The sequence below is a fragment of the Neofelis nebulosa genome, chromosome 6 (assembly GCF_028018385.1).
Source record: "Neofelis nebulosa isolate mNeoNeb1 chromosome 6, mNeoNeb1.pri, whole genome shotgun sequence".
Taxonomy (NCBI): domain Eukaryota; kingdom Metazoa; phylum Chordata; class Mammalia; order Carnivora; family Felidae; genus Neofelis; species Neofelis nebulosa.
The window spans coordinates 102,994,171-103,015,554 of NC_080787.1; the positions used below are offsets into that span (position 1 = coordinate 102,994,171).

Below are 21,384 nucleotides of genomic sequence, written 5' to 3' on the forward strand. Positions count from 1 at the left end.
TGTTTTTTAGTATAATTAAGAAAAGTTGTTATTTAATGAAGGAAGCAAAGTAAGGCCAGGCTTTTATATATCAATTCTATTTACAGCAAGATATATCTGCACCTACAAAATTAAAAGCTGAACACATTAAGAAGAGGATCTTAGTTTTGTAGAAAATAGAGAAAAATGGAAGAAATGACTCTATCCTAAATGAACAAGAGGATTAAAAGTCTCTTTAAGATCCTTAGACTTTAAACACACTAAATCAGCCTCAATTACCACTGTTGGCTGGCAGAAATGTGACATTACAAGACTTCCTCTACCACTATGGAGAGAGAGATAAGGCTCCGCCCTGGATATTATGAGAAATACGAAGGGTCACTCTAAGCTAATGTCAAGACCAATTGTGAACTCATAATAAAGGAAAATAATTTTACGTAGTAATCAGATCACAGAAATGACCTCTGCAGGGAGCAACACCCTACAAAGGAATTTTAAAAGAAATAAGGGAAAATTTTACAAACAAAGACATGTTGTCAGATCTCCAGCCTGTTCAGAGCGTCCAACCTGAGGCTGCTGGGCAGGAATCTTCTGGGCTGGATGCAGTGATATAACCTGGTCCTAGCTCCAGAAACCTAGGTCAGACACAGGAAATGGTGGGTTGGAGAGGAGTCAAAAAGTCAGCTGGGCTACTGGTGATCTGCAGCAGCAAAGAGCCAAGCAGGGCACATTTAGCAGGACTGAGGAGGCCGCAAGGGACCTGGCCCTGGCAGTCAGGCAGGAAAGCAGTGGCGGGACCCAGGACAGCGCTAGGCAGATGCTTTAATTTACTTCTTTCTACCCACTTCCCTGGGCATCTGTCTCTGACCTAAGGTCAGAACCCTGTGCCTTAAAGCCACATCACCTGGTTAATTTATTTTTCTGACCTAATCATATTTACACAAGAGTTCTCAAGTATTTCCAGAAAGAGATGGGATGTTTAAAAAAAAGTCTCTAAACCATTCCTAAGTGAAGAGATGCATAAACAAATACCCACGCAAATACCCAAATAAACTGTTTTTCAGCCAGACAGTTTACTCTTAGATGTGGGACTGGTCAACCTCAGTCCCACCGAGCTCCACCGAGCCAGCAATGTGACTTATGCTACATCAAACATGGCCCCAAGCACTTAAAAAACAGAAAATATACTCGTTGGGTTTTTTTAATGGTTAAAATACACTGAGCTATGAGTGAGGAAAAACACGACCGTGGGTGAAAACCATAAAAGGACCAGCAGAATTGGAAGCCAGAAATGAGAGATGAGGAAACAGCAAGAGGTCTCGGGGTATATGCTATATATGTCAGGGTCACCTCGATGTGATGTCCTCTATTTCTGGACCCCGTATTGATCTCTAAGGGAAGCACATAGCATGGTTTGCACTCATATGTTGACATGTCGGTTCCCTTCCCTTACCTGGGCTCTAAGTTCCTTCAGGGCAGCACCCAACTCCTCCTTGGGTGTCACGTTTCTATGAAGAGTTCCCGACACGCGCGGTATGTGCACCAGCCCCTATGATAACAAGTCCTGGCCCTTCTGCCCCTGTGACATCTTACACTGGGCCCCTCTTTTCTACCACCAGCACTGTGATCATCCTGCTTAGGATCCCACGGACTGCAACAGTGGCGAGAGAGTCGAAGGCTGGAAGTCAGGAATGAGGGCAACTGTGGATTCCATCATCCCACTCCGCACAAGTGGTGTCGGGGTCTTAATTTTCAACACTTTATGAACCTTACGCTTTAGCCAAATGTTATTCTGTCATGCAGTGTCCTGCCCATGTTCCTTTTATTCATGAGACTTCCTCTCGGTGTGGGACACCAAAACTTTCTGCTAGTGACCATATCTCCCCTCGACCAACATACAGAACACCATAGTTGTCCCTCAAGTACAAGCAGAATTTCACGTTCTTTGAGGAATTTGAGTTGCTGGGGTTATTCAAAAGTACTTGCCCTCAAAATCCAAAAGCATCTAAGAAGGCACACATGCCGTAAGTTCTGACGGGACTTAGAAATGTATACAAATTGTTTTTTCTGTTATAGAATGTGAAAAATAAGCTCTCATAGGAGGGACACGGAGACTCCGAGCACAGTGAAGCAAGGCTTTACTCAACATTCTTGCAAGAGCGGGTGTCTGATGGACAGGCACACTTGGGGCAGTCGCATCAGACAATTTATCTCCTAGCATGCAAGTCCCTCCCCTGGTTCCTCATTGGCTGAGCACTACAGAGCTTACAGCCTTACCCGGAAGTCGCCTATGCCCATGTAAGGCAAAAAGTACCCTCCTTGAGGTGACGCAGACACTTCAGTTCTTTGACGCATGCTCCTTGCAAAGTCCGTGAAAATAAGCCCTCGAAATGGAGAGAGGAAGAAGAACCAGGAAGTGAAGCATCTAAGGGTTTGGGACTCCATTTTGAGGGGGGTGGTTCGTACATATTTCCGATAGGTTGTAAACCTATTGTGAACTAGACAGCACTGCTTTTATTTATTTCTGAAAATGAATCATCTCACGCCTCACAGGAATATGTCACTGGCATTAAACTGCAAGGCCCCCATCCCAAACATTTTCTAGTTAAATAACATCAACACTGGAATAAGCAAATAGATAATACATAATTCTAGATGTGGCATTCAGTTCTTTGTTTTGTTGTGTTGTGAGGAACAGGAGTATTTAGGAATGCCATGGGGCTAAGTGGTGCTCCCCTACACAATGGCCATTCATCACATGTGGCCATTTACATTTTAATTAGTTAAAATCCAATAAAATTAAAAATTCAGTTTTCCTCCACCCACATTTCAAGTGCTCAAAAGCCACCTGTGCTGGGGGCTACCATACTGGATAGTGCAGCCCTGGGACACTTCCATCATTACCCAGAGTTCTTTTGGACAGTGCTGCTCCGGGTATCCCATGCATCAGAATCAGCGGAGGGCATGTCAACACACAGCCTCTGATTCAGTACATCTAGAACAGAGCCTGAGTATCTGCATTTCTACCAGGAGTGCAGCTGCTGGTGACACTACTGATCCAAGGACCACACTTTGAGAACCACTGGATGTGGCTGATGACATTACATTAGTTTTTTACGGCATGTATGCACAGGGCTCTCAGCCTCAACATGGGCTGGGTTCTCCCCCTTCTCATGACCAGTGCAGAAAGTATCCACACACTGGGACTCTTTGACCTGAGGGGGTATATAATGGTTTTCCAACATCAGCTATTTTCTTCATTAGGATACAGTTAGGTCAGGGTTCCCTAAACACATCACCACGGTGTCGGTGTGGCTTGTACTCCTTGGAACTGTATGTAAAAATGTGTGTTTGTGCTCATGAACACTCTACTAAGAACATTGTGGTCCCTGGGACTTTGGCTCTGGGGACAACTGCTTCATCACATGGGTCTGGCCCAGGTTGTATAGCCTCTCAGTGACTCAGAGAAGAACAAAAGGACTCCTACCTGTCTTGAGGTCAAATGGCCTTGAGGAGAAATGCACATAAGGCACCATGCACAGCACCCAACACAGAGTATGTGCTCCATCAGTGTTAGCTGTTATTATTTTTACCAATTCACAATGAGGTCCATAACCAACCCTCCCCACCCCCCCCCCCCAAATTATGATCATCTTGTTTAAGCTAATATCAAAATGTGTCTTCTCTGCACCACAGCAGCTATGTTTTGGGAGATGACTCAGGGAAAGAATTAAAATAGGAAATCTACAGAGATGTTTCACACGTAATAGACAAGAACCATCTCTACATAACACACTGGCAGGTGAAATTTAAAACAGTTTCTTCAACTGCATTTGCATCTGACAAGGGGCAAAAGAGTTATACTCCCTGTGGCCAAGAATGTACTATAAGCTCCATGAAGGCTAATAACTTTTTTTTTTTAATCCCCAGCTTCTAGCACACCACCAAGCACTATCAAAAGTAGTTGATAGGTGGATGGGTAGATGGGTAGACAGGTGGACAGATGGATAGGTAGATGGGAAGATGGTTAAATCAACCTCCTAGGTTCCAGGTTATGGAAAATTGAAGCCAGTGGGGTTGTGAACATCTGGTCTAACCTCCTCATTTTATAGACATGGAAAAACTAAAGCCTGAAAAGGCTAAATGAATTAATTGCCCAAGATCACAAAGTAATTAATTAGTGGCAGATATTCCACCTCTCAAATACCATCCCTTTGCTCTAAATCTGAGACACACACACATTAACATACATCAGACACTAGTGCAGCTTTGGGGCAAATACTACCCTAAGTTTATCGTCCTTGAGACTGAGACTTAAGGGCTAACGAAGAGTTCCGTTCAAGGACCACTACAATATTCGAGAAAGAAGTGTGATCCCTTCCTTCTCCCAATATCCCTCTCTGCCAAGCATCTCTTTGTACCAGGAGTACCCAGAAAAAGCACAATTGGCCATTTTCTACATTTACTTATGATCATTACCAGCTTCCCCCTAAGCACATTAATACAGATTCAGATCCTATAAAATGCTTGGTTCTTTTTTGTTTTTTTCCAATATATGAAATTTATTGTCAAATTGGTTTCCATACAACACCCAGTGCTCATCCCAAAAGGTGCCCTCCTCAATACCCATCACCCACCCTCCCCACCCTCCCACCCCCATCAACCCTCAGTTTGTTCTCAGTTTTTAATAGTCTCTTATGCTTTGGCTCTCTCCCACTCTAACCTTTTTTTGTTTTCCTTCCCCTCCCCCATGGGTTCCTATTAAGTTTCTCAGGATCCACATAAGAGTGAAAACATATGGTATCTGTCTTTCTCTGTATGGCTTATTTCACTTAGCATCACACTCTCCAGTTCCATCCACGTTGCTACAAAGGGCCATATTTCATTCTTTCTCATTGCCATGTAGTACTCCATTGTGTATATAAACCACAATTTCTTTATCCATTCGTCAGTTGATGGACATTTAGGCTCTTTCCATAATTTGGCTAATGTTTGGTTCTTAATAAAGAAAAATAGCAACATATATACCATCATTTAGTTCGAAGGCAAATGTATCACGGCAGAGGTATCACTTGCCCACATATCCATTCCTCCTTCTTCCTTCAATAAGAAAATCTGATTTCCAGCTGATCACATTGCTGCCCAGATAAAAGACTATATTTCCCAGTCTCTTTTATGACTGTGTGGCCGTGGTACTAAAATCTGACCAATAAGATAGAAGTCACAGTGTCACGTAGGATTTCCAGGAAGTTTCTTTTTTTAAAAAAGGGCTGTACTTAGTAGTGCTTTCTCCATCCCTTTGCCTGGGGCAGGGGTGTGATGGCTGAAGCTATAGCAGCGCTATTGGACCCTGTGGAGAAGAATTCCACCCCAGGGAAGGAAGAGAGGGGAGCTGGATGGGATGGACCTTAGGTCTCTGATGACTACAGAGTCTCTTTGCAAGATTTGAACTATCTACCCTAAGAACTTATCTTATGTGAGAGAAGAAAAATTTTCTATAGTTTAAGCCACTGTAATTGTTTTTCACATGCAACCCAACTTGATTTTAAATACCTTTAACATATTCTAGTTTTCTTAATTACTTATAAAGAGTGGTGTCTCTATTTTCAAAGTTACTCAAAGTTGAAGCCTTCTGCAGGGAAGTAATTAGTGGCAGTGAATCCAGGCAGCAATCCATGCCTATTGGAAGTTAAAGTCTCCACTTAGAAGTTCACTGTTGGGGCGCCTGGGTGGCTCAGTCGGTTAAGCATCCGACTTCGGCTCAGGTCACGATCTCGCGGTATGTGAGTTCGAGCCCCGCGTCGGGCTCTGTGCTGACTGCTCAGAGCCTGGAGCTTGTTTCAGATTCTGTGTCTCCCTCTCTCTCTGACCCTCCCCCGTTCATGCTCTGTCTCTCTCTGTCTCAAAAATAAATAAATGTTAAAAAAAAAAAAATTAAAAAAAAAAAAAAAAAAGAAGTTCACTGTTATATTCAGCACGTCCTGAACTGGTAAGCAACTTTCTAATTCTGGGATCACTCTTCCTTTGGATTCCTTACGTATTTCCTTCTTGCCTCCTCCTCTTTGCTCCAGAATCATGGCATTTGCTCTCCTACCAGACCTCTCAGGACCACAACACTGCACTCTCCCTTTGTCTCTGAGCCCAAAAATGCATAATACATTAACAAAATGGGGCTGTGAAATCACACTTGGTCAGTCCGTTAGCCTGAAAAACCTAGGTTTGAGGAGTTATGTTAATGAAGTTAGTTCTCTCTCTTTTTTTTTTTAATCTGTTCTATACATTTGAAATTCTAAAATATACTTAAGAAACCAGATACTGACTGATTATATTTTGACCACCCAATGAATTCTACATGTCTGCATATTTTCATTGAAAGCACAGATGCTTTTCTCAAAGAAGCAAAGCAAAATTCAGGCAAGACTCAAGTGGAGCAAGAAAATAAAGATCTCTTTAGTCTCCTAATCCTCCTATAATAACATTCACTTGAGATGATTTTAAGGTGAATATACCAAGTCTTTCACCTGCAAAACAAATGTAGCTTCTAATTGAAGCAGACTGTGGTTTTGTAGAGCTTAAAGCTTATTTAATTTAAGGGCTCTCTTTATGCAAAAGAATACAAAATTATAAATACAGAATTAGGTGAAATCATTTCTGCTTATAATCAAGACATATGCACAAGTCCCAACCCAAGAGAAAAGACAAGATTAAATGAAAGAAAACTATAAACAGATGTATGGCTAAAAGCCAGAAAATAAGAAAAAATTTAAAAGTCTTTAAAAAAAACTTGCAAGAAAAAATACAAGTGTACCAGTTTTGAAGATCCTGTTAAATTTATGTGGCAATTACAGGGAGAGGAGAAGAAAATTTATACACGTAAATATCGGTACTGACAACACATAGATATCACCCATAAAATACTGAAAGAAATGTGCTAGATATTCAGGTATAGATTATATCTAGAAACCTCATCTCTGGGAAAACGTTAAGACTGTGGCTTGTAGAAGTAACTGTTCATTAGCTCTCGCTGGAAGCAAAGCCCCTAACATTTGTTTTATATCCACCATCTCTCAGAACACAGTATCTTTTTACCTCGCCACTACTGGTAATTAAAAACTAACAACAGGGGCGCCTGGGTGGCTCAGTCGGTTAAGCAGCCGACTTCGGCTCAGGTCATGATCTCGCGGTCTGTGAGTTCGAGCCCCACGTCCAGCTCTGTGCGGACAGCTCAGAACCTGGAGCCTGTTTCAGATTCTGTGTCTCCCTCTCTCTGACCCTCCCCCGTTCATGCTCTGTCTCTCTCTGTCTCAAAAATAAATAAATGTTAAAAAAAAATTAAAAAAAAAAACAAACTAACAACCAACTTTAATTAAGCACTTGCTATGTGCCAAGCCAAGCAGCACGCTGAGCACTTTCCCTGCAATACCCACTAATCTCCCAACCAACGAATTAAATGTCTCATTATCCTTATGCTACAGGTAGGGAAACTGAGGCCTAGGGAGGCCACACGGCTTGTAAAAGGTGAAGCCAAAACCAAATCCAAGCAGTTTCCATAGAAACCTGAGATTCAGAGAAGTTAACCAACCAACCCAGGGCACACAGCTACTAAGTGGTAGAATCAGGATTCTAACTGGGACTGACTTCAGAACTGTTAACAACGGTTAAGGGATCCAAGCCCCAAATACAACATTGTCAGTGGTTTCCTGATTTACAGCTCCTTTTTGCAAAAAGACAGGAGAAAAGCAAATGGGCAGTATTTATTAGTTTGAGAATTCTTTGTTGAGTTCCTTGCTTGCGCGTGGCCTACTAACTGTTGTTCTTGGAGGCAAAAGGCAACACTCAGGCCCTGCGTCCAGAGAAAGCACACACGTTTGAGTGGTTGCAGCTTATTTAACCATGGGAACGAGTGTCCTCTCCCCTTTGTTCCATGTACTACTTTTTCTAGAATAACAAAATTGTCATTTATATTCATTTCATAGCTTCTGTATGACCAAAAGGCATAATTTGGGGCTGGGACATTTTCTTTGGCAATTCATGGTTTGTGAAGTTCCATACAAATCAGCATGAACGCATAATAAGAAGAAAACTACCACTTGCGTTTTGTGGAGGCTGGAATAATGGCCATAAGCCTCCGCTCCTACTAAAGATGGGTTTCCTCCCACTAATTCATCCCCTCCACACCCAAAATAGACTGTATATTCCCTTCGATTCCTGATTTCAGGTTCAGGTCCAATTGGAAGAGGCCAGGCCTATAGCCAACACCATAAAACATGTTTAACTGTCAAAAAGAGAAAAACTGTTTGACACCTAAACCCCTCAAACAACAAACATATGACATCCTGCCCACCCCCCCCCCCCGCCCCCAACCAGGCCTCTCCATTCCCTAGAAGAGGACAATTTGGGATGCTATTTGTTTGTTTCTATTTATAAAAATAAGACATGGAACTGTTTAAAAAATTGGGTAAGTGAGAAAAGATATGGAGAAAAAGAAAAAAAATTGTCCAAAATCCCTGTCCCAAGAGGAAATGACTATTAACATTCTGGTTATAGTTCTTGTATCATTTTATCTACCTTAGCTGGTAATTGAAATCAAACAGTATATATAATACTGAAATCTGTTGCTAGTGGGGTTTTTTGTTGTTTTTTCTTTCACTTTAAAAGGCCATCTGCTCTTTTTTATAAATTTTTTAAATATTTATTTATTTATTTTGCAATTTATGACATTTATTTTTTTTTAAAAAAATTTACATCCAAATTAGCATATAGTGAAACAATGATTTCAGGAGTAGATTCCTTATTGCCCCTTACCCATTTAGCCCATCCCCCCTCCCACAACCCCTTCAGTAACTCTGTTCTCCATATTTATGAGTCTCTTCTGTTTTGTCCCCCTTCCTGTTTTTATATTATTTTTGTTTCCCTTCCTTATGTTCATCTGTTTTGTTTCTTAACATCCTCATATGAGTGAAGTCATATGATTTTTGTCTTTCTCTAATTTCACTTAGCAGAATACCCTCCAGCTCCATCCACATAGTTCCAAATGGCAAGATTTCATTCTTTTTGATTGCCAAGTAATACTCCATTGTATATATATATATATATATATATATATATATATATATATATATATATATATATATACATACCACATCTTCTTTATCCATTCATCCATCGATGGACATTTGGGCTCTTTCCATACTTTGGCTATTGTTGATAGTGCTGCTATAAACATGGGGTTGCATGTGTCCCTTTGAAACAGCGCACCTGTATCCCGTGGATAAATGCCTAGTAGTAGTGCAATTGCTGGGTCGTAGGGTAGTTCTATTTTTAGTTTTTTGAGGAACTCCATCTTGTTTTCCAGAGTGGCTGCACCAGCTTGCATTCCCAATTGTTTATTTATTTTTGAGAGAACACAAGCAGGGGATGGGCAGAGAGAAGGGAACAGAGGATCTGAGAGGGCACTGTGCTGACAGCAGTGAGCCTGATGTGGGGCTCGGACTCACAAACCAGGAGATCATGACCTGAGTGGAAGTCAGACACTCAACCGACTGAACCACCTAGGCACCCCAAAAAGCTATCTGCTCTTAATGCTCATATACAGCTCCCTTATTTTTCAGGCAAAGATCAGTTCAACATCTCAACTTGTGTATTCTAGAGACGTGTGCAAACAGTGCAAGCTTCTGTTTGGTGTAATTCAATGGGCTGTCCTAGGCCTTTGTGATCCCAAAGTAGTGAAGATATGCCCATTTGATTTACTGTACATAGGACTACATAACAAAGTGAGAGTTGATCTTCCCAGAAAATAAGAGTTGGCACTGTATTTTCATGCTAACATGAATTTAATGAGAAGTCTGTATTTTGTTCATGTTTCACAACATCTATGATTTACACCTGGCAATCTCTGAATTGCACAAGTAGGAAAGATTGCAAATTCAAAAGAAAGGAAGGGATATGGCACATACAGAAGAATGAAGGAGTCACTGAAACACTGAGATCAAAGTATGTAAGAGCCTCATTCATTTGACAAGGAACAGGTAGGTGAAAGAAGAGGATGCAAAAGAGAAGGGGGAGACAAGGCTTGCAGAGGACTTCTGGTTGAGATTTCTCCTCTCCCACTGCCCTAAGGCCTTTTGTATTCCTCAGACCCAGCAACAGTAGGGCTGCCCAACAGTGAAAGTGAAAAGATGCATTTGCTACTTTGTCTGATACTAATTGACATGTGGGAGATTTGGCAGATGACTATCTTTGAAAATCATCCAAATCTATACGCTTCTAACTGAATCAAAGAGATCAATACATATAATGGGCTTTTTTAAGTCTCTGTGTTGGCCCAGAACAAAGAGAGTGAAGGTAATCATGAAAGCTTTACAGGTTGTCAACCAGAAACTTCATCATCTTGCTTGCTTTCAATGGTGGCTGTTTTGATCACTTTTAAATTGAGGTTCCCAGGATTCTCTATCCTCTTATTCATCTTCCTTCTTTAAAAGAATTGCTGATGCCTGGGAACTTCAGCCATGAGGCAATGCAGTTTTACTGGAGCTGGAGGAGTTTTCCAGATGGCACTTTTTCAATAGAAATCAAGGGTAGGATGCAGTTTTCCTAACATACATACACTGCTCATGGAGCTTGACAGTCAGTCCATTGTTAACCTGTCACCATGAACACCTTCCCTAATATGGATGCTCTATACTTCAGGGAGTAGGTGGTTTTAGGCAGACACTTTTTCAGGCACCAAGGATAGCTCCCAAGCATGTTAAATAGAATAAGAACCCTTCCAAGGGATACAGGAGTACTGATGCCTAGGGGCACATGTACCCCAATGTTTATAGCAGCACTCTCAACAATAGCCAAATTATGGAAAGAGCCTAAATGTCCGTCAACTGATGAATGGATAAAGAAATTGTGGTTTATATACACAATGGAGTACTACGTGGCAATAAGAATGAAATATGGCCCTTTGTAGCAACGTGGGTGGAACTGGAGAGTGTGATGCTAAGTGAAATAAGCCATACAGAGAAAGACAGATACCATATGTGTTCACTCTTATGTGGATCCTGAGAAACTTAATAGGAACCCAAGGGGGAGGGGAAGGAAAAAAAAAAGAGGTTACAGTGGGAGAGAGCCAAAGCATAAGAGACTCTTAAAAACTGAAACTAACTGAGGGTTGATGGGGGGTGGGAGGGAAGGGAGGGTGGGTGATGGGTATTGAGGGCACCTTTTGGGATGAGCACTGGGTGTTGTACGGAAACCAATTTGACAATAAATTTCATATATTGAAAAAAAAAAAAGAATGAGAATCCTTCCCTCTTAGCTCTACCGGCTTCTTCTCCGAATAATGTAATAACATTTGAACTTCCTGCAAAACCAAATCTCTTATAAGACATTATACTAGCAAGTTTAAGATCTTTCAGTTTACTAATGACCCTCTTATCAGTATTTTCTATAAATGTCTAAATGGAGACAGATGTGGGTTTTTTTATGTTTATTTATTTATTTTGAGAGTGATAGATATAGCACAAGCAGGGGAATGGCAGAGAGAGAGAGAGAGAGAGAGAGAGAGAGAGAGAAAGAATCCCAAGCAGGCTCCATGCTGTCAGCACAGAGCCCGACTCAGGGCTCGATCTCACCAGATCATAACGTGAGCCAAAACCAAGAGTCCGGTGCTTAACCAACTGAGTCACCCGGGCACCCCGGAGACAGATGTGTTCTAATTGTCTTGTTTCTTGTGAAAAAAGCAAAAGCAGCCCCATCTTCTAAAGTGAGTTGCCAAATTTGATTGAGTTCCTTAGTAACTGGATGTCTAACTAATGAATTCAGACGGCAACAGCTTCTCAATATCTTTAGTTAAGAGCATATGTTTCCAATTTGCTGTTTCCAAAAAACTGAGTGTGGTAAACTAGACTGTATCAATTGTGAGTTTCTTGATCTTTGTGCTGGAAATTGTCAACCAGGCCCACATTTGAACTCTACAGAAACAGTGTACGGGGAAGTTATTATTTTTTTTAAGTCAATTCTCACTTATCTGTGGGGTAATTTCCACACCCACATTCAAAAGCAGTTATAAGTGCACAGTTCATAGCTAAATATCAAATATTTATTTGGAGATATAAACAATTTGGATTAACCAGATCCCCAGAGGAAAATCACAAGTCGCTGATAGTGCAAAAACCACTTACATTGTTTGTGGGGAATGTGACATATTTCTGTTTTCTTCATCGGCAAAAACCCAGTTCAAATTTGTTTAGAGCAAGCCCTAGAGGAATTTTTAAATGTTTTAGAAATGAATATTTCTTTTTAGAATGAATTATTAAAGAGAGCTTTAAGATGTTTTGTTCTGTAGCTTTAATTTTATTGCAGTGGGATTCAACTTCTTTTTTTTTCCCAAACAAATTTGTTTTATTAAAAAGTTGGTTGTAACAATGCAACTGGGAAAGAAATACATAAAACGAAAAGTGAAAGTTCCTTATTCCTGCCCACACTTTAAATTTTGGCAGGCACTGACAGATGTGAAAGCTATTGCTAAAATGCCAAGGCTGACTAATGTTGCCTCCACCGCACTGGCTCTTATCAGTCCTTTAATGCCTGCTCACCTGATATTTCCAATGAACTCTACTCTCAGGAGAACTTAGCCTTGAATTGTCCACCCTCCACAATGTTTCTAGAATTATCTACCTAATTTAAAACCCAGTTATTTAAGTCCCTTGTTTCAGGGCCCCTGCAGGCTGCCCGCAGCTTCAAAATAAAGTCCAACCTCCTTTACTGGGCTCACCAAGTCTTTCACCGCCTGGGCCCAAACTCTCCTTTCTTTGCCTCATGACCTTGCTCTCTCCACAAATCACCTTTTGTGCCAGCCACGTTGAAATTTTTACTTTTTTGGAATTTACAATGATCTTTACCACACCTTTGCCCTTGCATTTACTAACCCCTCCCACCTTCTCTTTCTGATAAACTCCTTTTCAACTTGCAAGAGCCAGCTGAAATATTTCCCCTTCTCCTCCTCCTATCACCTCCCTGACCACTCCCCACCCCAAGAAAAAAGAGTTACTCCTCTTCTGCTTCTCTTACAGCAGTAGTATGTTACTATATAATCTTTGTACAAACACAGGTTTCTCCCTATAGACCATGATGTCTTTGAGGGCAAGGACCTCATCACTGGTCCCCTGCCACTGGTTGAGTTCCTAAAAAAGGGTTCACAGGGTTCACGGGGTACCTGAAGAGTGTTCACTAGCATTCAGCAAAGGGAAACAAAAACACTCTCTCTTCTTCATCTATAGCATGGAATATGATATATTTGAGAGTAGTTAGGACATAGCAAGCATTAACAACCTGTGGCTGACCTTCACAAGCAAAGCATGCCATGAAACTCTGCAGGTGGGCACCTCCATGGCCTCAGCTGAAACGGCAAAGAAGGCAAACTAGACCCGAGTGTTTCTCCTTCCTACTTTCTGTTGACAGAAAGTGACTTCACACCCGTTGCATTTGCTCTTGGGTGCCCACTGGCTGGTCACAGCTTATTACGGACTGTACACCAAGCTATACACCAAGTATTTTCCCCTTCCCACCTCAGCCAGCTTCCACTCTCTCAGCCAAATATCATGAGACACCTACTCAAGAAACAAATAAGCTTGTATGACTTAAGTCACTGATGTTCAGGTAAGAATAGGCTCGATCTTCCAGAGGGAAAAATCTTTTTCAAAGATCAACTAATTAACTTGAGTCTAACCAGCAGAATATACTAACAAGCTATTTTTATTGGGAGGCCTTCCAGAAGTCCCTTGGACTTTCTTGGTCACCGGATACCGCCAGCTCCAAGATGGAAGAGATGGTGTCAGCAACTGGACCCCCCCCCCCGACACCCCCACCGGAAAGGTTGGCCAAACCCGGCATGTCTGCAGGAATTTCCCGGTGCACCTTGCTTAGACGGTCCGTGCTCAAAAGATCACAATCGCTTAGGGTATGCACTTCTGGCCTAATGGAAAGAATCACTAAAAACATACAGAAGGGGGCACCTGGGTGGCTCAGTCAGTTGAGCATCCAACTCTTGATTTCAGTCACGGTCGCAGAATCATGAGATTGAGCCCCACATCGGCTGAGTGTGGAGCCTGCTTAAGATTCTCTCTCCCTCTGCCCCTCTCCCCTACTTGTGCTCTCTCTCTAAAATCAAACAAACACACAAACTTATAGAAGCAGGGCAAGGGAAACGAGGAAAAAAGTTGAGAGGAAGTGAGAAAGCACGTCAATACTGGGGGAACCACACAGAAGATAAAATGCCTAAAATAGATGACGCTGGGCACTCACACAAAAAGCTTACTGAAAAAAATCAGAACTGCATCCATCCCATCACTTTTTTCTATTTAAAATGTTTTGCCCCTAAAGAAGCTGAGTGTCCTATAACATATTAGCTATAAAAAAAAAAAAAATTCATAAAAGATTGAGTGGGTCAGAAAACTCCAGAGCACTTTTCTTCCTGAAATTATGAAAGCCTACTGAGGAGCTAGAAATGTCTTTGCTCTACCCTCACTTCTCATGATATTAGTTTCTACCCCAAATCTGATCTTATTTTCAGCGCGGCCATTCCTTTTATAGCTACGCACGCTGAGATCAAAGGATGGAGAGGCTGTTGCAAAGAAGACTAAATGCTACAGAGAGAAGAGTTGGAAAGGGCTCAAACTTCATTACATAAAAAATAATTTCCAGGGATAAAAACCACTTCCAGAAGAAGCCAAAACCAAAAATAGTGCAACTTTAAACTTCATTTTAGGAGCCTGAGGATGTGATACCCCTCCATGTGGTTGCCTAGGGAACGGGATTCATTTAAGCTTTGCTATCCAATAATGTCTTGGAAATTGCTACCCTATATTCTATCTATGATTGTTTAATTCACTATAAAATGTAAAAGCTCCTCACAAGTACAGCTGAAGTTATTAGTATAGGAATCTTTGTCAGGAAAGTGTTATAGAAAGCTAACCCTCCTTTAATATCTCTTGCTGCTCCCATACATTAACATTCTTCTACTTGGATAGATTTTCTTATCCATAATAACCTAATCTTCATTTTGATTGCATTTGATGCAGAATCTTATTATAAATAAGTGAATTTGTCTTGATTAAACACACTTACCTTAGCGTATCTAAAAACATAAATTGGAATATTCCAGCCTGAACTAAGCCAGGCAAGATGATTCTGATGCTTATTTCCCTAAGCATTAATGAAAGAATATCCTTGATAACAGAATGTGTAAGAAGCAAAAAGAATGATATTTGGTTTTCTGGACAGGAGAAATTTTCTTTAACTTTTGCCTGTTATATGTCCAGCCATGAAGAAGAAAAGTTTGGGTGACTGTCATGGGGGGCTTATTGGAAGTGCCACCAGTATTAGCACACGTGTGTTTTCTATGAAAACACTGCTGGCCAAATCCCTGTCCCTCTTCCTATAACCCTATCAGGCCAAAGTAGCTATCTCACTGAATGTGCGATAACCGTGTCTCATTTCTGTGTCCCTTATGTTGTTAAATGAATAAAGAGCATCTTGAGATCTGACTTTCCAGTGGGGACAATATTCCTTCTGTTTATGTTCTTTGCTAATGTTTTTGGCTGCTCTCTATATTACCACTGTTTACAAGGAAGCTAGACAAGGCTAAATTTTCTCTCTTCCCTTTCCTCTCTGAAACAGCTTATGTTAAAAATCTAGACGAGGGTTAACACCTATTCTCTTGAAACTGTCCCAAAAAATAGAAATGGAAGGAAAACTTCCCAACTCGTTCTATGAAGCCAGCATTACCTTGATTCCAAAACCAGACAGACAACCCACTAACAAGGAGAACTACAGACCAATTTTCCTGATGAAAATGGATGCAAAAATCCTCTACAAGATATTAGCCAACCAGATCCAACAATACATTAAAAAAATTATTCACCACGACCAAGCACGATTTATACCTGGGATGCAGGGCTGGTTCAATATCTGCAAAACAATTAACGTGATTCATTACATCAATAAAAGAAAGGACAATAACCATATGATCCGCTCAATAGATGCAGAGAAAGCATTTGACAAAATACAGAATCCTTTCTTGATAAAAACCCTCAAAAAAGTAGGGATAGAAGGATCATACTTCGAGATCATAAAAGCAATATATGAACGACCCAATGCTAATATCATCCTCAATGGGGAAAAACTGACAGCTTTCCCCCTAAGGTCAGGAACAAGACAGGGATGTCACTCTCGCCACTGTTATTCAACATAGTATTGGAAGTCTTAGCCTCTGCAATCAGACAACAAAAAGAAATAAAAGGCATCCATATCGGCCAGGAGGAGGTCAAACTTTCACTCTTCACAGATGACATGATACTCTATATGGAAAACCCAAAAGATTCCACCAAAAAACTGCTAGAGCTGATTCATGAATTCAGCAAAGTTGCAGGATATAAAATCAATGCACAGAAATCGGTTGCATTTCTATACACCAACAATGAAGCAACAGAAAGAGAAATCAAGGAATCGATCCCATTTACAGTTGCACAAAAAGCCATAAAATACCTAGGAATAAATCTAACCAAAGAGGTGAAAAATCTATACACTGAAAACTATAGAAAGCTTATGAAATAAATTGAAAAAGACACAAAAAAATGGGAAAAGATTCCATGCTCCTGGATAGGAAGAACAATATTGCTAAAATGTCAATACTACCCAAAGCAATCTACATATTCAATGCAATCACTATCAAAGTAACACCAGCATTCTTCACAGAGCTAGAACAAATAATCCTAAAATTTGTATGGAACCAGAAAAGACCCTGAACAGCCAAAGCAATCCTGAAAAAGAAAACCAAAGCTGGAGGCATCATAATCCCAGACTTCAAGCTATACAACAAAGCTATAATCATCAAGACAGTATGGTACTGGCACAAGAACAAACACTCAGATCAATGGAACAGAATAGAGAACCCAGAAATGGACCCACAAACGTATGGCCAACTAATCTTTGACAAAGCAGGAATAAAGACAGTCTCTTCAGCAAATGGTGCTGGGAAAACTGGACAGTGACATGCAGAAGAATGAACCTGGACCACTTTCTTACACCATACACACAAAAAACCCTCAAAATGGATGAAAGACTTCAATGTAAGACAGGAAGCCATCAAAATCTTTGAGGAGAAAGCAGGCAAAAACCTCTTTGATCTTTGCCAGAGCAACTTCTTACTCAATATGTCTCTGGAGGCAAGGGAAACAAAAGCAAAAATGAACTACTGGGACCTCATCAAAATAAAAAGCTTCTGCACAGTGAAGGAAACAATCAGCAAAACTAAAAGGCAACCAACAGAATGGGAGAAGATATTTGCAAATGACATATCAGATAAAGGGTTAGTATCCATAATCTATAAAGAACTTATCAAACTCAACACCCAAAAAACCCCCACAAATAATCCAGTGAAGAAATGGGCAAAAGACATGAATAGACATTTCTCCAAGGAAAACATCCAGGTGGCCAACCAACACATGAAAAAATGCTCCACATCACTCATCATCAGGGAAATACAAATCAAAACCACAATGAGATATCACCTCACACCTGTCAGGATGGCTAACATTAACAACTCAGGCAACAACAGATGTTGGTGAGGATGCAGAGAAAGAGGATCTCTTTTGCATGTTGGTGGGAATGCCAGCTGGTGCAGCCACTCTGGAAAACAGGATGGAGGTTCCTCAAAAACTAAAAATCGAACTACCCTATGACCCAGCAATTGCACTACTAGGCATTTATCCACAGGATACAGGTGTGCTGTTTCAAAGGGACACATGCACCCCCATGTTTATAGCAGCACTATCAACAATAGCCAAAGTATGGAAAGAGCCCAAATGTCCATCGATGGATGAATGGATAAAGAAAATGTGGTACATATATACAATGGAGTATTACTCGGCAATCAAAAAGAATGAAATCTTGCCATTTGCAACTACGTGGATGGAACTAGAGGGTATTCTGCTAAGTGAAATTAGAGAAAGACAAAAATCATATGACTTCACTCATATGAGGACTTTAAGAGACAAAACAGATGAACATAAGGGAAGGGAAACAAAAATAATATAAAAACAGGGAGGGGGACAAAACAGAAGAGATTCACAAATATGGAGAACAAACTGAGGGTTACTGGAGGGGTTGTGGGGGGGGGATGGGTTAAATGGGTAAGAGGTACTAAGGAATCTACTTCTGAAATCATTGTTTCACTATATGCTAATTTAGATGTAAATTTTTAAAAATAAAATAAAAAAATAAAAAGATTCACTAAACTAGAAAAAAAAAAATCTAGACCAGGGGAAGAACCTATGGTTAAAGAAGGGTAATATGTGATTTGGTAAGTTCAATATTCTACAAAATTTTTAATTTTTTTTTAATGTTTATTTATTTTTGAGAGACAGAGAGAGAGAGCACGAGCAGGGGAAGGAGCAGAGAGAGAGGGAGTCACAGAACTGAAGCAGGTTTCAGGCTCTGAGCTGTCAGCACAGAGCGTGACGTGGGGCTCAATCCCATGAACCGTGAGATAATGACCTGAGCCGAAGTCAGACACTTAACCGACTGAGACACCCAGGCGCCCCAATATTCTACGAAATTTTAAGATCCTGGCCGTCCTGTGCCTGAGAGCAGAGACTTCGTCCTTCAGACTTATATCTTCCGGTAGAATCATCTCTGCAATGAGGGCCATTAGCTGAATAGCAAAATCTCAATGAACCAGAATTGAACCACAGAAGAAAAATTCCTATTTGTCATAAAGCACTCTCTTGGGCACTGTGGGGCTTATAAATATAAAAAAAAAACAAAACTTTTTCTGCAGATCCATTTTAAGGGACATGAATGCCAAGAGAACAGACTCATATACGAAATCTTGTTTTTAAAAAATGAAAACAGTTTCCACAGAAGGTCCTAAGATAAGTGCCTATCCAGTTCTGTCTTCTACAAACAATTACTGTACCATAAGAGTGAGTTCAGGAAGACTTTACAGGATTGTCAAATACCTCTCTTTGCTCATTCTATTTTATTAACAAGGTCTTACTAATGACTGGTTTAAGCTCCAGTGGAATACTGGGTGGAGACGGATGAACACTGAGGTGCTGTAGTAGATTAATGATGACAACAAAGTTAACCAACACAATCTTATCAATTAGGTTGCAAACTAAAAATGTGCATTTGTTGTTTTATTTGAGAATATTCAATTCTGCTATAGAAAACAAGAAATCAAGTGGGGGTGGATGAAACTTGTAAGATGTGTTAAGTATAGACACGTAACTCAGGAGACATTAAGCATAAGTCACATAAGTAGTACAGGCATGTGCTGAACATCGACATGGATGGAAAGGCTGAGTAAACACTAAAATTGTCATTAAACATTAAATATACACAAGGCATATGAGTCATCCAATATTTATGAGGTCTTAAATCGGCCACCCATTGATTATACCCATCATGGCCCTACAGATAATTCTGCCAAATAAAACTCAAAGCTACTCATAGTCTAATCAGTGAGTTTACAGTTGTGGCCAGACATACCTGTCTCTGTGTCTCTCCAATTAAGCTTCCTTGCTCCAAACCTCAACTCTGTTCCTTGTAACCACACCAATGGCAGGGGAGACTGATGAGAAAGTAAGGGGAGGGGGCAGGAGGAAAAAGAAGGGAGGACGAGCGCGAGGGGGACATGAGCTGACCTGGATTCATGCAGTGTGGTCTTTCTACCTCACTTGTACCTCATTCTAAATACATAAACCTTCTCCATCTCTTTCTCTTATTTCTCACTGTATGTTTTTCATGGATTCAATAAACCATGTGATTCAAGCATCTTAGCTTATGATCCATGCCCGTGGGATAGCTTACCTTGTAGTATATTTGGAGGCTACACTGCATCAGGGTAATTTCCCACAGGACAAAACTCATCAGTGTCTCTCAAGCCTTCATACTGTCTGCTAATTGTCTGCCACCAAGGGCCAATGGAAGAAAAATAAGTGAAAGAAGGCAACCAACTATTAATGGGGAAACCTGAAGTAGTCAACCCTGCTTTCGTCCTACAGCTTGGCTACACGTGGTCCTTGTCGTGGCTTTATATTACATACATATATATCGTGTTTCCTCCTGGTAACATTACTGTTAAGTCAAACTGTTAAATTACAGGTATTGGGACTTGATGATGTTCCGCAAAGAGGACAGTGGTGTATAAAGAAGGCTGTGATCTCGGGATGCTCAGCCAGCAGAACAGGTTTCACTACCATCATCTCAGAAAGATGCCCGTGAACAGTGTGAAACTAAACTCATTTCACTGCACCTGTATTTATTTACTCCACATTCCACATGGGCCAGGCATTACACTAAGTGCTGCAGTGAAGAAAAGGTAAATATGATCGATCACCATCGCAGGAATTTCATAGCGTATCATAGACATACGTGCTGTATCACAAAGATACACTAAACACCCAGGTAGTTGTGATACAAAAAAACTAGCTACATCCCATAAAAGACATGCAAACCACACTGTATGGAAATTCAAAAAAGTAAGCAATCATACTCACTGGAAGGAACCCAGTAAAATAAAAGGGTACAAACTCTCCTGAGGATAATTTAGCAATGGATATGAAAAACCTTAAGACTCTTAAGGTTTATGGTAATTAAAAATTGAAAATAATCTACACACACATCTAAAATTTTGAGCGTGGTTACATAAACTTTGATACATCCATTCACTAGAATATATGCAGCTCTTTAAAATTACATCGCAGAAGTGCCTGAGTGGCTCAGTTGCATAAATGTCCGACTTCGGCTCAGGTCATGACTCGCGGTTCGTGAGTTCGAGCCCCGCATCGGGCACTGTGCTGACAGCTTGGAGCCTGAATCCTGCTTCAGATTCTGTCTCCCTCTCACTGTCCTTTCCTCCCTCCCTCTCTCCCCCTCTCTCTCAAAAATAAACATTAAAATTTTTTAAAATTACATTGCAGGCAGGTATTTCATACAGTGTTATGGGAAAAGTATAAGATACACATGGTAAAAAAAAAAAAATGTTCAAACTCTTCAAAAGGACAATGAAATGTCTTCCTCACACTCCAGAATCCCCAGTACCTTTACCCAAAGACACTATTATTTTAATATACCCATACAAATATATATTTGTATGTATGCCTCCTTATTTTTATAGAATAGTGGTGTCATACTATACCCACTGTTTGGGACTTTGTTTCTGGCCTTTGTTTTTGGCTCCTTTATCTTGGAGATCTTTCCATACCAGCAAAATATAGATCTATTCTTTACCACAGGATGCAACTGTATGGGTTTTAACTATATTTCAGTTATTCGACCCCTTATCAAAGGACAATTCTGTTGTTTCCAGAATTTTGCTATTACAAACAATGCTGCAATATATCTAGATGAAAT

At 40.5% G+C, this 21,384-nt stretch overlaps 1 protein-coding gene across 7 annotated transcripts in view; it reads right to left on the minus strand.

Annotated features, from left to right (window-relative positions):
- METTL24 (methyltransferase like 24) overlaps positions 1-21,384 on the minus strand; it is a 171,346-nt gene that overhangs the window by 79,152 nt on the left and 70,810 nt on the right. The window contains exons 5-6 of one of the 7 annotated variants that reach the window (XM_058734959.1): positions 2,257-2,363; positions 1-614 (exon numbers count right to left, since the gene is read on the minus strand). The exons of the other annotated variants lie outside the window; for them this stretch is intronic. Of the exons in view, the coding sequence (XP_058590942.1) occupies positions 2,268-2,363 (96 nt within the window). The 3' untranslated portion in view covers positions 1-614; positions 2,257-2,267. The remainder of the gene's footprint in view (positions 615-2,256; positions 2,364-21,384) is intronic. 7 annotated transcript variants of the gene reach the window in all.